Source organism: Scardinius erythrophthalmus (genome assembly GCF_964197995.2).
Source record: "Scardinius erythrophthalmus genome assembly, chromosome: 23".
Lineage (NCBI taxonomy): Eukaryota > Metazoa > Chordata > Actinopteri > Cypriniformes > Leuciscidae > Scardinius > Scardinius erythrophthalmus.
Window position 1 is genome coordinate 28,329,628 of NC_138243.1, and position 18,139 is coordinate 28,347,766.

Below are 18,139 nucleotides of genomic sequence, written 5' to 3' on the forward strand. Positions count from 1 at the left end.
TAAAATCCTTGTCCTTGTGGAGACATTGTTTGTTCCCCGTGAGGAAAACGGCTTATAAATCAGACTAAATTGTTGCTGTTGTTGTTTTTTTATGTGAAAATGCAGAAAGTTTTCTGTGATGGGTAGGTTTGGGGATAGAATACAGTTTGTACAGTATAAAAATCATTATGTCTCTGAAAAGTCCCTATAAACATGAAAACACAATGTGTGTGTGCGCGCGCGCATTTGTTCACATTCTGTGTAATAATGCATCTAATGTAAACACTACCTTAGAAACTCATGAGCCTGTTAGTGGAGCACTGAGTTGACTGCTCGTAGATCAGCGTAACCAGCCTATCTTAGTTGTGAGATCAGCATTTTTGATCAGGTTATTACTAGTGTGGACGTTACTGGACAGAAGTGCTTGTATTGATTTCCTTTAACACAGAGTCTGAGTGGATGAATCTGCTCATTGACCCATGGTGATGTTGAATCGCTCCGGTCGCCACAGGGTCTTGCCTCGTGCTAAGTAGAACTTAAGTTATAGACTCGACTCGTCTCGTCGTATGTGAACCCACCTTTCGGGATCAACATTATGTAAGATGCAAGACCGCATTAGTGCATCATGTCAATGTCAAACCACAAATACCATGAAAGGTCACGAAACGCTGTTCTTTTTCATTTGAGGCTTTTTCTGGGAACTCCAACGCCGACAGTGTGGTGATGTACAAACTACAGCATCCCGTCATTGCTCAGTATCTCCGAATACTGCCTCTGGACTGGAACCCCAACGGGAGGGTGGGATTGAGACTGGAAGCGTACGGATGCCAGTACAGTACGTATTTCATATTTACTTTTCAGAAATGACATGAATTTTTTATTTATAATTTATTCATTCAATCATTTAATGATTTAAAATATTTCATGTTATGAAATATTTACAGTATTTATTTAACACTGAAGTATTATTTAAAAATCTTTCATGTTATAAAATGTCTAAATGTCTCAGGTTACTAGTTTTTAATCAAGCTTAAACTTTGTTAATTTTATTTATCATTTAAATATGGTTTATAGTATCACATGTTATTTAAGATTTAAATATGATTTAAAATCGTTCATATTATGAAATGTCAAAACATTTATTTATTTATCATTTAAATAGCCTATATATATATATATATATATATATACATAAATTCTCTATATATGTATATTTAGATCAGTAAGATTTTTCATGTTTTTAAAAGAAGTATCTTCTGCTTACCAAAGCTGCATTTATTTGATTAAAAATACAAAGACAGTCATATTGTGAAATATTATTACAATTTAAATCACAGTAAAGTGTAATTTATTCCTGTGCTCAAAGCTGAATTTCCAGCATCATTACTCCAGTCTTCAGCGTCACATGATCCTTCAGAAATCATTCTGATATGATGATTTGATGCTCAAGAAACATTTCTGATAATTATCAATGTTGAAAACAGTTTTTTACATTTTTATTTCATGATGCTATGATGAATAGAAAGTTCAAAAGAACAGCATTTATCTGAAATCTAAAGCTTTTGTAACATTAAACACTACCCTTCAAAAGTTTGGGGTCAGTAAGAATTTTAATTTTATTTTTGGGGGAAAGAAATAAATAAATCAATACTTTTATTCATCAAGGATGAGTTAAACTGATCAAAAGTTACAGTAAAGACATTTATAATGTTACAAAATATTCTATTTTAAATAAATGCTGTTCTTTTGAACTTTCTATTCATCAAAGAATTTTGAAAAAAAAAATGTACACAACTGTTTTCAACATTGAAAATAATAATTGTTTTTTTAGCATAAAATAGGCATATTAAAATGATTTCTAAAGGATCATGTGACACTGAAGACTGGAGTAATGATGCTGAAAATTCAGCTTTCATCTGAGGAATAAATTACATTTTAAAATATATTAAAATAGAAAACAGTCATTTTAAATTGTCACAATATTTCTCAATATTACTGTTTTATTTTTGTTTTTTTATCAAATAAATGCAGCCTTGGTGAGCAGAAGAGACTTCTTTTAAAAACATAAAAAATCTTACCGATCTAAAACATTTGACCAGTAGTGTATATATATAAATATATATATATATGTATGTTGAAAAAATATTAGTTTTTTTTGTTGTTGTTGTTTTATAATTCATAATCAAGCGAACTATAGTAGTTTGGGCCAGTTTACCTTTAATCTAAATCTTACTTTTTTTCCCTGTTTTTTTTTTTCTTCTGTTTTTTACATAGCGGATGATGTCAGTCTTAAGCAACACTTGTTACGAGCTCATATGCTGTCATGTGTTATGGCCTAAGAGCAGGCGAGCGTGTCCTGTGCTCTCTCTATCAGTGTGCTGATATATGATTGGTCTCTCAGAGGTCCTGTGTGGCAGCTTTTGTCCTGTGGCTCTTTTTGAATGAGGTGTATTGTCCCTGAAATCACAGGGGGCCGAACTGCAGAGCCTTGGTGTTTCTGCCATCGAGAGCTGTCAGCAAAGAGCCCGTCAACACACACACACACAATGTTTATTTGCCTCAAGTGCATTAACACAGCATTTGGATTGTTTCTATGTTCATAAATATAGCAGACCATTAGGGATTGAGTGTTTTTTTCCCCATCCATCCGTACAGATGTATAATTTATTGAACAGATCCTGCAGGTTCTGCCCAGTGTCAGCCGGTTGCATCATCTCTGAGGATCTCAGGTTAAACTCTCTCTGCTCCACTTACAGCAGTGAAGGTGCTGAGCTGTCCCTGAATACATTACCAGTGCCAATAGACCTGCTCAAACACGCCTCTAATTATAATGCACAAAGTTGAATTCTTTGCGTCCGGGGTTTTGTTGACTCAAACACACAGATCGATGCTTTGAAAGCGTCACAGAGTCCCAGTGTTTCACTCTTCAGGAGCGACTCATTAAACTGAAACACCAGGAACTAATTAAACATCGGAACATCACACACACTATATTTATTTATTGTTCATTATTATTCTGTTATAGTATGTTATAGTTCATTATTCTATTTATTTAGACGGTTCATTATTTATTTGATTATTATAGTTTGTTTGTTTATTTATTTATGCATTATAGTTTGTTTTTATTACTTTATTGTAGTTCGTTATCTAGTTCAGTTTATTTATACATAGTTCATTATTTAATTGATTATTGTAGTTTGTTTATTTATTTATTTATGTATAGTTCATTATTATTTATTTGCTTATTGTAGTTTATTTATTATAGTTCATTTGAATTTGTGTATTTGTTGTAGTTCATTATTTGCATCAGTTATTTTATTTTACATTATTAATTATTTTTATTATTATTTAAGTAATATTGTTCATTATTTATTTACTTAGTTTTGTTGATTATTATATATTTTAACACATTATTTGTTTGCTTGCTTGTTCATTTATTTCATTACAATTAATTTGCTGAATTAAGTTCAAGCGTTGTGAAATGAGGTGTCATGAATCAGGCATTTTTACTGAGCAGTGGATCTCTTGTCTCTGATCTTTGAGTTATTTTCTACCATCACAGTGTATTTGCTCCTGGTGTGTTTCCAGGCTCTGACGTGGCCGGTTTTGATGGCAGTGGTCACTTGCTCTTCAGGCCGGATCCCAGCGCCAGTCCTGCGGACAAAGACGTGTTATCCATGAACTTCAAAACGCTGCAGAACTCCGGGATGCTGGTTCATATGGAAGGCCACAGCGGACACACACTCACTTTGGAGTTATTCAAAGGGAAACTCTTACTACTGCTTAGAAAAGGTACTAATATGCATGAACCATATTCATATGCCTTCTTTTGGTTATATTATTTGGTAACACAGTGTCCTTGTTACATAGTAGTAATAATACCATAGTAATAACAGCATAATTACATGCAACTAACCCTCAATCAAATCCTAATCCTATCCTAACCCTATAGTAAGTACATGTAGTTGCTTAGTACTTAAATATATAATTACACTGTAACAATGACACCTTCAAATAAAGTGTAACCCTTTATTTTAAGGTGACGTAGTTACATTGCACTTGATTAACTACATGTACTTACTATAGAGTTACAGTTAGGGTTTGCTTTTTAGTTAGTTAGTTACTTGTAATTATGCATCATTTACTGTTATTACTATAGTAAGTACACCTTAAAATAAAGTGTTAGCCATCTTTTTTTATTAAAAGGGACCTGTTATGCATTTTCCCTCATATTCTCCATTGTTGCAGCTCCTCTCTTCCCAGTCTGTCAGTAACGCTCTGTTTAGTTCCTGTCTCTATGAAGCCCCTCCTTCTAAAAAGCGCAATGTGCTCTGATTGGTCGGCTGGATCAGTGTGTTGTGATTGGTCAAGCATTTTGAGTGTGTTTGTGAAATGTCCCGCCCCTTACCATAACTGCCAGTTTACTAACTAACTCAACCAGGCCCCGCCCCTTTATTCTGCGTATGAATTATGTAAATGAGGAATATTGTGATGTGTTTGTTCCCGGAAGAAACTCAAGACTACAATGGAGGCGTTTCAGGGAGATCAGAAACACTGACACTGATATAGAGAAGAACTCCCGCTGGAGAGACTTTGTGCTTATATATACGTATATATATATATAAAACCTGGACATGTTACTCCAAGACGCTTTAAAGAACAACATGAAATGACCATGGTGCATCTGCAACATATGACAATACCATGGTACTATTCAGTATTTTAAGTATTGTTAGTTAAATTCTCCAGCAGATTAATTATCTCTCTTACTCTTACTCTTACATTCAGAAGGCTTGTTCTTCATAAGGTGTAAGACTGTAAAGAAAAGCCTTCAGGTGTCGTTCAGAGACTCAGTCTGTCGTGAGCAGCCAGTATGGCACTGATTCCCAGATTCCCATGAGCCATCTGTGATCGCAGCGTTCGGGTGGCACTGCCAGCGCCACAGTCTCTCTCTCCTCACACACACGGCTGAACTTACAACTGTACAACTGCAATGGCACAACGTGCTTTCTGAACACATCAGGGAATAATCTTCCTTCCAGACCCGTTTTCTGTGAGCTCACATCATTTCAGACTTATTTTAGACGTGCGATGAGATGTCATTTACAGCCCGACAGACCGGCGGGTTTACATGGCTGTCGTTCAAGTTAACACTTTACAATAACCTTAGTTACTAACAACGAACAATAGTTCTACAGCATTTATTAATCTTGGTTAATGTTAATCTCAATGCATATTTTAAGATCAAAAATTGCATCTGTTAACATTAGTTAATGTACTGTGAACATGAACAAAACTAACATTAACAAAGGTTAAACCCCTTGCCTGGCAGGGATCACCAGTGATCCCAACTATTTGTTGTTCAAAATGCATTACTATTTTAAAACATCACACTCTTACTTGATCTGGACAAAATCAGCATCATATGGAAGGTTCAAGACTCCAGCTTCGATATTTGACCACTGTTTATGATTAAACTGGTTTGCAGTGACATTAATTTTTTAATTTATGACAGGAGTGCAAAATAATTCATCTGTAACGATCGTTATTTTGAATAGAATTAATCACTCACACAACATCCATTCTCGTCTTCTCCAGTTTATTTGTGCTCAAATACATATAATAAACAGAATCCGTCAGGGCAATTATTACAATGGTGCGCATATTTGGAGAAATATTGATTAATTATCATATGTTAGTAAAATATTTCGACAATGCAGAATACAATTCCTATTCATTTTTCACTGAATAATACCATATAAACAGCTGAAACAGCGCACGGAGCTTGCTGTGTATCTCCTCTTCCTGATTTGAGACAGACATGACCTCGAAGAAATATGATTCGGCTGTCCATCTGTCAATCACCATCATGTGATTCAACGTGACCTCTTCTGCATGACGCGTCCTGTGTATACTTCCTGATTCAGCACATTCATGATAAACAAAGCGAACGTGACATTTCTTCACCGAAACAAGTTCTAATAAATGCACGATTTAAGTATGTGTGTTTTGTGTGTTATTTTCGTGCGATTTGGGGTATTTTTATATGAATAAAAAATAAAGGTAAGGATAAGCATAGCCCATAGCTTCATATAAAATGCTAAAAATAACATATTTCACATTGGCTTTCGGACTTAAAACCATCCTAAACCGCGACCGGAATATAATACAAACACTCGATGGTGTTTTAAAGTGAGCTTTAAATAAAAGTGTAATATTAATAAATTAAATTGTGTCATGTAGCTTGAGGCTAACTGTTGTGCTAATGCACCTGCTGCAGGAGCTGTCTATTCCATACAATCATTTTTTAAAAATAATTCGCATTTAAAAGTTCCAAGAATATTTTTTAGTTGTTTGTTTTCTGACAAGGCTTAAGTTAATAGGTGGATTATAGTCTATGAGGGTTACACATTATGTGTCAATGGCTAAGCATTATGCTAGAAGAAAGGCTATAATGGCTGCATTCAAACAAAAGAATAAGAATAAAAGAATGATGAAGACCATCACAGGTGTGAAAGCTTGGTCGATTTAAATGAAAAGAACATGAATGGGGCCAGTTATCTTTGCCAGACATAGTCAGAGACAGTAAATAGGTGTTTAGAGTGCAATAAACTATTTGTTGAGAAACTTGTTTGCTTTCTCTGAGAATTCTCCCCTGACATGGTCTCACAATAGGCTTCATAAAATGCATAATCTTAGAGATATCATTCTCAGACTTGAAATGAAGCATGACCACAGTTGTGGCTACACTTTAGTTGTGGTTATAAGTTGCTATCCTAAATTCACATAATATGTTTATATATTTAATAAATATATTTTTAATATTTGTTGTTTTTGTTTTATGTTTGAGCTTATATATCTCAATATTAATAACAGTCTGGTTAATTTTGAGTCTTGAACTGTAAACTCTCAAGGGTTGGCTTTCTAAATATATGTTGGTTATGTGTCTATTCAGAATGACTTATGAGCAGCAACCTTTTTATTTTGGGTATGTCATGTATGCAGCCCTTGCCAAAATTGGGGGTGAGAGGTAAGGGGTTAATTAATGCTTTAAGAATATATTGGCCATTGTTAATTTGTTAATGCATTAATGTTAAAAAAAGATGCCTTAAATTTGACAATTACTCTTTTGTGTTCGACTTGCAATATATGTTTGACTTTGGCATTTGGAAATGTGACGATTTCAGCACTGGAGGATTCAGCGAGCTTGTGCAGTTTCGTCATATCTCAGCTTTACAGTGTACCGGTTGTACTTTATAAAGTCTCTTAGAGCTCAGTTGGGTCAGAACGGAGGAGCTTGAACGCCTCGCATCTGTAAATCTCAACACATCCCGCTACTGTCAGGCTTTTCCATCGTAAAGTAACTGAAGTCTAACTGCTGCTCTCTCTGCTTTCACCATAATTTCAAGCAAATTGAAGATGCCTGCCGTCATTTATTAGTGGTGTTTCTGAAAGTGCTAAAGTGGTCGCTCGGCCTCTCTCGGATAATGGCTCGACTGTTTGTCAGAAATACGAATGGCACTTTGCTGTTGTCTGTCGTCCAATGATGGCTGAGCCTTTCTCGTGTTTAGATGAGATTTACTGTGCCGAAAGGACATTGCGTTCGCCCTGGATTGTTTTATAAGACATTAAAACATTGACGTTTAGGAGACGTTAATGCACATTTTATAAGGTTAACTCAATATTTGGATCGTCCTGCTCAATGTTGGTTAGTTTAATTCAATCTTATGTGCAGTTTCTTTGTAATTGTTTGTGAAATTTTCTGACAATTTTTGACAAGTATGTTATAGCATAAATCCCTATGTTTGAATTAGAGAAATGTTGTTGTCTGCGTTTAAAGTGGTCGTTTGATACAAGTAAAAAAAATATATATTTAGACGTTTGGTTCCTTTTTAGTGGACGTTTTGTTACTGCTGCACCTCAAGATGAAATATTTTTCTTTAATTCATTTTTGTTTCATATTTTCTTTACTCAGGAGACGCATGAAACATCATGTAATCTCATTGCAAAGGTGAAACAGATTGTTCTACACTGTATTTTCTCCTCTTGTGATTGTACATCTTACATGCTTCATTTCTGTATATGAGTTTGACACAGTGCAGGTCCTTTCTATACTTTTTCATTTTGACTTCCAACACTTATGAATACAGTCCCGGCAGGAGAACACGGACATGAGAACAGCAAAACACGGACATGTAGGCTAAAGGCTGCTTTGGGCTTCGGGTGTGTGCTGAACCGGACAAATACACACAAAAATAGGGCTGCACGATATTGAAGAAAAATGCGATATTCGATAACTCATTAAATAATGTGATATTCGATATGCGATGCGATAATGCTTAAAGTGTGTAAAATACATTTAAATTATCTTTAAAATATATAAAAAATTATATAACCTACATATGTTTCACATTCTTTTTGTGACAAGAAAACATCCCTTCAGCTTCTGAAAGTGAACAGCAGTGTTTTACTGTAGTATAAGAAGTGTTATTTTAACATCAGTGTAAACCTCAGACTTTAGGGGTTCAGAAACTGAATAATCAAATGTAAAAATAAAACACTGCTTAGTTTTCACTGTATGAATTAAATATATACTGATTCTTATTAAAACTACAAAAGTGAGCAGTGGGAATTTTCTCTTTGTCTTTTGTTCATGACCCAGTTATTGCAAGCCGTTGCGAAATGCATATCGCAATATATACATTTGCGATATTTTGATCATTTCTATATATTGTGCAGCTCTACACAAATATAGGTCAGAATGTCCATCTTGTGGAGTTTTCACTTAAAGGCATTCATTTATGTCTTAAGCAAGTCAGTTTATTAGATCTGTCTTAAAGGTCCCATATTATGCCCATTCTCACAAGATGTAAAATAAGTCTCTGATGTCCCCAGAGTGTGTATGTGAAGTTTCAGCTCAAAATACCCAACAGATCATTTTTTACAGCATGTTTAAATTGTCATTTTTTGGGGCTCAGAAAAACGCGCTGTTTTAGTGTGTGCCCTTTAAATGCAAATGAGCTGCTGCTGGACGACCCAGGGGGCGGAGCTTCATGAGCTTGCGCACACACTCAGGACAATTTCATCTCACAGAATGATGATAATATCAGAAACTCTCAGTAATGGTGTTCAGTTCGAGTCAGACAATAATGCCTACAGAGTCAGAGTGCTGTATAGAGATGGAACAGGTATAGTTTAGTAGTTTAATTACGGTTATTATAACATATTTGTCATCTGCTTGTATGTATCCATTTTTTATTAATAGCCTACAAGTCTGCTGTCTGAATGATGATCAAACATATACTGATGAGTTTAATAAAGTTTATTGTACATCACACAAAAGATGAAGCGTCAGTTTTACTTCAGAAAATCACCTTAAGAGCTGAGTAAACACAGTACGTTATTAGAAGTGCGCAAGTACATAAACGAATTTCGGTAGGGGGAGCATTCCTGTGGGCGGAGGTTAGTCAAAAAACGGTTCTAGTGACGTCATTAAAGAAGGAAGTAGAGGGATGTAGTCCAAACGAGCTGTTCGATGTAGTCGACTTCTGTTAAATAAAATATCTCGCTTGGCATTGAACTTTGAGCTTTATAATTTTACAGATATTATTTATACTCTAACAACAACATTAAACACTAACTAAAGTTTAAAATATGGGATTACGAAGAATGGAATCTTTAAAGTGACAGCAGCCTAAAAAACCTGAAATTGAGAGAATCATTCACTGCTCTTCACTGAATAACTTTAGTAAGAATCAATGTATAATACATTAATACTGTGAAGAATATGCAGTTTAACTTTTACATTTGATTATTCAATTTCTGTATTGTAGGCTATTATTTTTATTTAATTTGTATTTTTTTTTCTATTGTATTCATCCTATTGTTTGTAATGTTCTTCTTTTTATCGTATTATTGTTTCAACTCACTGTTGTTTGTTGACAGTGAAACATTTTGGGGGTTTTCTGAACACACTGACTGGGGCTCCTTAATAGTTTGCTTAGGGCGCCCAGACGTCTAGAACCGGCACTGGTTTGACCATTAAACATACTTATTCGATTTGCCATTTACGTTTGACTTTGGCATTTGTAAATGTGAAGATTACAGCACTGGAGGAAGCAGTGATCACATCTCAGCAGGTTGTGTGCCTTTTAGTGTGCAAAGTTGAAATTTATATATAGCCTGTTGACTGGATTAGCTAGAGTTTGCAGCATTATGTATTTGAAAGATTTTCAGAGGGGTGTTTGAGAAACGTAGTGGATTAATTTAATCTTCATTGTCCTTGAAATATTCTGACGTCCCAATCTAAAGCCTAAATAAATATCCTGCACCAACTGGACTGAAATGTAGCGTATCGGAAGGCAAACTGTGCCAAAGATCCGATAATCAGAAAGAGTCAGATGTGCTGAACAGGGTTTTTTTATGTGATGTTGGTGTTTTGTTTTTTGATGCAGAGACAGATGTTCGTCGCTGGCAAACACTCGCTGCTGTCTGTGCCGAATAATACATCTGCAAACATGCTGTGACATCAAGACTTATGCCCCATATCCCAAACTATTTCATTTTGCTGGTGGTTTGCATTCATCAAAATGTCTGTTTATGTTGTGCTCCAGTGCTTCATGTTTTGCCCCAAACTTTGTTAGGATTTATATATACAATGTTCTGACGCAAGACTGTAACTTTGGTTTGGGAAGTAGGGGGGGGACACAAAATGGTGGAAAATCTTTTCAATTTGAATCCCATTGCCTGCATTTACATACATTTAGGGATGGTGATACAAAATCCAGGAGATAATTAAGTTGATTATAATGATAAATTCTGCCAAAAAGAATAGTAGGCTACTAAACTATGTATAAAAATATGTCTTACTTTTTTATTTTTTAATAGGGGCCGATTGCCAAGGCTTGAGAGAATCATTTTATAAAGTCAAAAATGTTCACCATTAATGTTTTGTGTGTAAATAAAATTCAAATAACGTGAGACCCAATTTCCACAATGTAAAAACAACATAAAGAAAGTATATTTTAAATAATTGTTTAATGGCATCTTTTTATGAATGAAGGCCAGTATCACTGATATTAAAATGGCTACTGATGTCTCAATGAAAATTATTTCAAATTTTCCTTTTTTAAACATTTATTAGGCTTCAAAAATATAACAACTTTTAATTTAAGTGAACTTTAAACAATCCTCACATAAACCCATAATAAATGTCATATTTACCTGTGCCCTTCCTGTCTAACAGGTACGAAATATACAGAAATTGAATAAAGTTATCAAATAGTCCGCACTGCATAAATTATAAATTAAATATCGATTAATCCTTAAAGCTACAAACGTTCTTTAGTCAAGTCAAGTCAAGTCAAGTCAAGTCATCTTCATTTATATAGCGCTTTTAACAATGTAGATTGTCTCAAAGCAGCTTTACTGAGATAAGCGTATAATTTAAGGTAACAGAGATTGTTTCGGCTTTACAGCAGAGTTAAGTTATTTCCATCTAAAGTTAGTTTTGATTGATTCGCTTCCGTCGCAATGATAATTTGTTATTAAATTAGGGGCCGCTAAGACGACACCATTCCCTCTACACAGACTTTAAACGCGAACCTGTGAGAAACGCTGATGGCGTTCACATGAGCATTTAGAATGGGTTCTATAGTTATGTGCGTTTGAATATACGCAGGTTTGGAATTCCCTACAAGCCAAGCCTAAACAAAGTACTTGTCTTTCCTTATAAATTTTGATAAGGAATTTTATTTTATTTGTTCCTTTGGGGTAGGAACGCGAGATCAAGATCAGTGAGTAATTTGCTCTGTTCCCTTTGTTCTTGACTGACAGACAGAATTAGTGGCTGCTGTCACTTTAAGATCTGCCGCTGCTGACAGGGTCTCACGCATTTCATTAGGCTTGTTTGAGATGCGCCTTGCCTCGCCTGCAATGTAGCCGAGAGTAGGCGGCTGCAGTGAGAGGAGGAGTGAAAAAAGCGCAGGCAAGACGGACAGTTCTCTCTTCTCGCAGTGGATCTGACACCTGTGAGATCAAAGATGGATATCGCGGGATTCACCGGATTCACGCTTGTGTACAGTGTTGCTAATAAACTGGATAGAATTTAAGTTCTGTTGCTTTTATGAAAATAAATAGAATGAACAAGACACCCAAAGTAGCCTACTTATTTAATTCCATTCCAAATACATGTTTATCAGTCTTTTTTTCTTTAATACAGACTTGTTTTTTTTTTAAATAAAAAATACATTGCATAACCCATAGAGATCGCACTGTTAGTTAGTTTGGGAATATTCACACATAATTTATACACATAAAACATGATATCAGAGTTTTAAAATCAAACATTTTAAAAGAGAACAATACATCACGGTTGTTTAAACCAATGAGCATTAAGCTGTGTCGTCAGCAAGTCGTTTCCCATCATGCTTTTGATCAGCGCAGTCGGTGGAGAGCAACTGCGCGCGACTGCAGAATCCGACAGGTGCGCCTTGCGCTCGCGAGAGATTTTTGACATACGTCAGCATGACATCAGAGCAAGGCGGACCGCACTCGGACACATTTCTAACCGGCATGCATCTCGCGCTGATCACCGGTGATCGATTCTGCGCAGATTTTGCTCATCTCAAACAAGCCTATTTTCTCATTTACTCTTGACTTTCAATTAAGATTTTATTTAACTCATTTAAGACTGTTCTTGTGAGGATACTCGACAAAATGGACATTTTTGGCATAAATGTGAGTGTTATTGTCAGGGGCGTCGGACTGGGGGGATAAAGGGTACCGAGTACCCAGGGCCCGAGGCAGGGGGGGGGCCTTAGAAGTCAGTTTTCTATACATACATATACATGCACTAACATTTGCATAGCATTTATGTACAAATAAAAAAGTTCCTGTGCAAAACTAAACTTGTAGTTAGGCACTGGTTTGGTATAAAAAAGTCATTTTCATGCTGTGCAGGGCCCCACCACCCCTCTCGAATCAAATGGTACGACCCGCAGGTCAGGTGCTTCTGCTACGGACCCGCGGTGAATCAGTTGATGAGACAGGAGCTGGAGTGATCCGTGATAGGAACTAGGAAGACAGGGGAAGAGACATGTCTTTCCTTAAGAAAGGAAAATAAGGGGCTCAAAAACGAAAAGAAAAGATTAAAGAGAGAAAGGCAAATGAGGGCAAGCAGTTGCTCACTCAGTTTTTTTAAAAGAAAGGTGAGCTCCAACTGCATCATCGAGCATTGACATTGTTTTAACATAAATATCTACTCCAGGTTGAATTACATACATTTATGTTCGTACTCTGTTTGAATAATATACCAATACTTTATAGTATCACACCCTACATACAGGGATGCAAACAGCGCGCTTTTCAGCGCTTCGCGCTTTTTTCACGTCAGTTTGGGTGACAAAGTCATCTGAAGCCATTCCATAGCTTAATGTGAGGGACAGACGTCGTATTACATCATTAAAGTTTACGGAAACTCGTTTTCCCTCCTCTGCGACTGTCAGTCATTCTCCATTCAGTCGCAGCTAACGTTAACGTTATTCAAACTGCGCGCGCGCCTCTGCCGGTTACAGCAGGATGCACGGTAAAACTCTCTCCAATATGATATTAACATTATAATGCTTGATCTGTAGAGAAAGGCTGTGGATTTGCATAAAATGGCTTTATTTTGTTGGAGTTTGTTGCTGTTTTTAAACGACTCGCTACCCGTGTGCCTGTTAGATCACAAACAGCACAAGGACTAACGTTATGAATCGGCATCAAACGCACAATAACTGGAATTTAAAACTGTGAAGAAACAAATGATCAATAAACTGTTGGACAGATATACACAAGGATTTGTGCGCTCGACATGTCTTCGCTTTGCGCCGTGAACTTTTAAATGCACACTTGCTTTGACTCCATGTCGCTTTGAGCACATCATTCTGCACCCGCGATGCGCATACGCGCTCTGTTTTGAAGCGTTTCATATTATCATGGTTTTGCGCACTGAAAGATTATTAAAAGCCTATATTTTTTATACCTAGCCTGCTCAATACATTTAAAATAAGCATAATTTAATTGTGTATTATTTCTGTTTAGTGTAGCGTAGGCTATATAAATACACTTCTAAATTCTTGAATATATAAATTAATATATTAATATAAAATTGAGAAATGTATGATTGCCTGATTGAATTTTATAAGAGTACTAATAGCAATTTGTTTTTATTAACGTGTAGATTTGATAAAATTACTGTGCAGATTTTTTCAAGAATTACTTTTTGCTGCTGATTTATACACTCAATAAGTTTAATAAAAATACATAGCCTAATAATACATTTATGTAATATTTAAAGGTGTTAACCGTAATCTTACACTGCAAAAATCAGAAGTTTACATAAAAACACTGTATATTTCCCTCCATTGTCAAAATCTAACACCCGCAAAAACACAGATCGTTAGCGCCTATTTTTACTGCATTACTATGCAAATTAGCTCGCGCACGCTCTTACATTAAGTACATGATTGTTTTCAGTTTAATGCACATCTTAATGATTGAAAATGACTTATTTTAAAAACGTAATTCAAAGACTGAATGTCTAGTTTGGCGGTTAGTGTACCCTGTGATTCTATAGTCTGCATTTATTTTAAACAGACAAATAATCATCAATTAACTTGTACTTTTGACAATAAAACAAAATATATTAATCAGAGTGTGGCTTATTTTGTTTACATTTTAAATGTTTTTATTATAAAAATGCAATACCCCACCCATTGGTATCATTATGGTATTTGGTACGGGGGCCCAGCAAGATGGTTTGTACCCAGGGCCCAAAATTTGGTGCTACGCCCCTGGTTATTGTTCGTTCAAGTGCGGAAGAGAACTGGATTCTGGCACTCTGTCTGTGCGTCGTGTGTGTGTGTCAGGACATTCACAGACAGGCTATACCTGCTCATTAGACCTTTCAGTGAGCTTTTTTTAGAGTGTGGACGAGACGTTCCTGGACGCGCGCATCGGCACAGGCTCTCTGTGTCCTGCTCCTTCGTGGCGATGACGGCGTGCGATTGAAAAAAAATCATAACAAACGAATTTGAAAGTGGGGGGGACATGTCCCCCCGTCCCCATAGGAAATTACGCCCGTGTTCTGACGGCATTGACCAATACTTCATAATTCCATCATCCATCTGACGACCCTGAATATAGATATTACGTTTATTTTGCAGGTCGCCACTGACATTCATTTGGACACACCCATGAGTTTTCTGACGAGTCATTCAAAAGAAGACCAGAAGCATGAATTAACAATCCGTTTTGATTTAGTGTTCCTTTCATGTCTATTTGCAGCATGTGTTGCAAGCTAAATGCATTAAATATGCATAGTAATACATTCACAGTGGATTTGCATTTGAATTTTTGCTTTGGCTACTAACTGAAGTACTAGAACATTTAAACTGAAATAAAAATAAATATATAAAATAAAATAAAAACTAATAAAAATGACAAAAGCACCTAACATAATCACTAAAACCTAAACTAAAAAAATTACAATGGAAACTGAAAATATAATGCTAATTTAAAGTGTTAATAATAAATACTATACAAGTAATACTAAAATAACACTTAATTTATTGGCATATATGAATATCAAACATCGATGCAACAAGCTCAATTAACATCGAGACAATCTAAAACCCTTCATGCTTATTGCACAACCCGTGACTGGCTGGTGTAAAAGCGTAACTTTTTAAAGCCTCAAAGCCTTACTCATCAACTGCTTAAAGCAGACAGCGCTCTCAGCTCCTGATTCTGACGGAGACGCGGAGATGTTTACTGCAGATTTATTTCAACCCCTGCTTTGACACTCAGGCAGCACTTCTACTGTGTGTTATTATGGTTATATTAAGAACTGACATATTTTGGGGAGACAAATGTATCTATTGCATAAACATGACGACTTTCAGGTGACAGTGGTAAACATTTCAGAAGGGTTTATTTACAGCGGTAGGAAGTATCTTTAGTATGGTGGCTCAGAGAATAAATGAATAAATGAAACGCCTTCATTGTAGTCTTGAGTTTTCTTCCGGGAACGAACACGTCACAATATTCCTCATTTAAATAATTCATACGCAGAATAAAGGGGCGGGGCCTGGTTGAGTTAGTTAGTAGTGTGTTAAACTTGCGGTTATGGTAAGGGGCGGGACATTTCCAAAACACGCTAGAAGTGCTTGACCAATCACAACACACTGATCCAGCTGACCAATCAGAGCACAGTGTGCTTTTCAGAAGGAGGGGCTTCATGGAGACAGGAACTTAACAGAGCGTTACTGACAGACTGGGAAGAGAGGAGCTGCAACAATGGAGAATATGAGGAGTTTTTTGGACATTCAAGCATGAAAACCTATTCTAGTAGGTCACGACTTTGAAAAATGGCATAATAGGCCCCTTTTAATGATTTTTTTTTTTTTTTTTCAATTTTGGTACTTTGTTAGGTCGCCACTTGATGTCCAGTGTTAAAGCCTCAAGCAAAAATGGTCAAAAATTCAGGGTCACTTTTATCGAGATAACAGAAGAGGACAGGCGTTTCTCAAATTTTCAATGTCAGATTGAAAAAGTGTTGTCATATATTATTATACATGTGCCCATGGCGTTAATTAGACCCGCTCTTCAAATGCAAATATGAGTATAATTGTCGTATGAGCGAACAGGAGAGGTCAAGGCTGAGAGCAGCAGATCTGCCGTCCCGCATGCTTTCTAAAAGGAACAAAGATCATGAAATATTGAGCAGCGAAACACTAAATGTTAAATGACATCAGAGCGTACAGCCGTCCTCGCATGTGCATAAAAACAAAGCAGAGCTTGTTTATATTCTGATGGTAACTGACCAGCGGCTCGACCGACGGCACGTCACTGGAACTCTGATGAATAATTGATAGACGTGTTGCGTAACGTAAAATATTGAAGGGAGAAAATGCATGTAGCTTTCTGTGGTCATTCTGTGGCACGTTTTGTAAAGAAAGTTTTCCATAGGTCTAAATTTCAGTGTCTGTGAGTATGTGTTGTTTTAGCGTCACTGATATACTATTATAGTTTGTTAATATTTTGAATTGTTTTGCCTTAAGTCTTGTTTGGATTATTAAAGTACCGTTTGCCTCACCTTAACTCTCTTTCCTTGTCAACCAGACATGGCAACTCCACTTCTCTTCAAAGTTGTAAATTTAACAAAGGTTATTGGAGTGCATTCTACAAGAAAATGCTATTTTCGTGTAATATTTCTTTGTTACTGTGCTGCGCTGTCATTCTGTGACACGTTCCTAATGAAAGTTTCCTGCAGACATATATTTCACTGTCTGTGATATTTTAGTGTCACTCTTATACTTTTATTTTTATATTGTCTCAAGTTTTAGTAATTTTGTTGTGTATTTTTGTCATTTTTATTCATTTTTTTTAAATATGTCTATAGTTTCTAAGTTTTAGTAGTAGTTTTTAGCAAAAACTTTAACAAAAATGAGAAATGCATATACATATATATATGTGTGTGTATATATATATATATATATATATGCATTTCTCATTTTTGTTAAAGTTTTTGCTAAAAACTACTACTAATATGCATATGCTAATATGCTAATATGCACTACTACTATTTTATATATATATATATATATATATATATATATATATATATATATTTACATTTTTTTTTTTTTATTGTAGTTTATAGTAATAACCCTGCAATTTCCAATCTTCTTTTTCTTAAATTATACATGGCTATAATTTCTTGGCTATATTTGGAAATGAAAACTTGCAAGTTGGCAGAACCTGATTTTACCAAGAGCGACATGTTCCTGGATCAACATCAACAACATTCAAATCAACCAATCAGATTTGAGGGACAAGTTTACAGTTTATGTCAAGTTTAGGCTTACAGAAAGGGTTAGGTGCTTCTACATCATTGTTTTTCACCTTTCATTTCCCACTGATTTTAGGGATAACTAATGGCTAAGGTTAGGTTTAGGGTAGGAATACATTTTCGAACAGGAATGTTGTTCCAAGATGAACAAAATACAGTATGTTGACACAGGAACGTGTCTAACTTAGCAAAATTTGTGACGTTCTGCAAACTGCTTGCCACATACTGGACAGTAAATTATGTAGACTACTTATTATGTATAAAAAA

The 18,139-nt window shown here is 35.7% G+C and overlaps 1 protein-coding gene across 2 annotated transcripts in view; it reads left to right on the forward strand.

The window, feature by feature from the left end:
* Positions 1–18,139, forward strand: part of cntnap3 (contactin associated protein family member 3) — a 138,892-nt gene that overhangs the window by 55,761 nt on the left and 64,992 nt on the right. For both annotated transcript variants that reach the window (XM_081353586.1, XM_081353587.1), the window contains exons 4-5: positions 667–814; positions 3,568–3,771. In XM_081353586.1, coding sequence (XP_081209712.1) covers positions 667–814; positions 3,568–3,771 — 352 coding nt within the window. The remainder of the gene's footprint in view (positions 1–666; positions 815–3,567; positions 3,772–18,139) is intronic.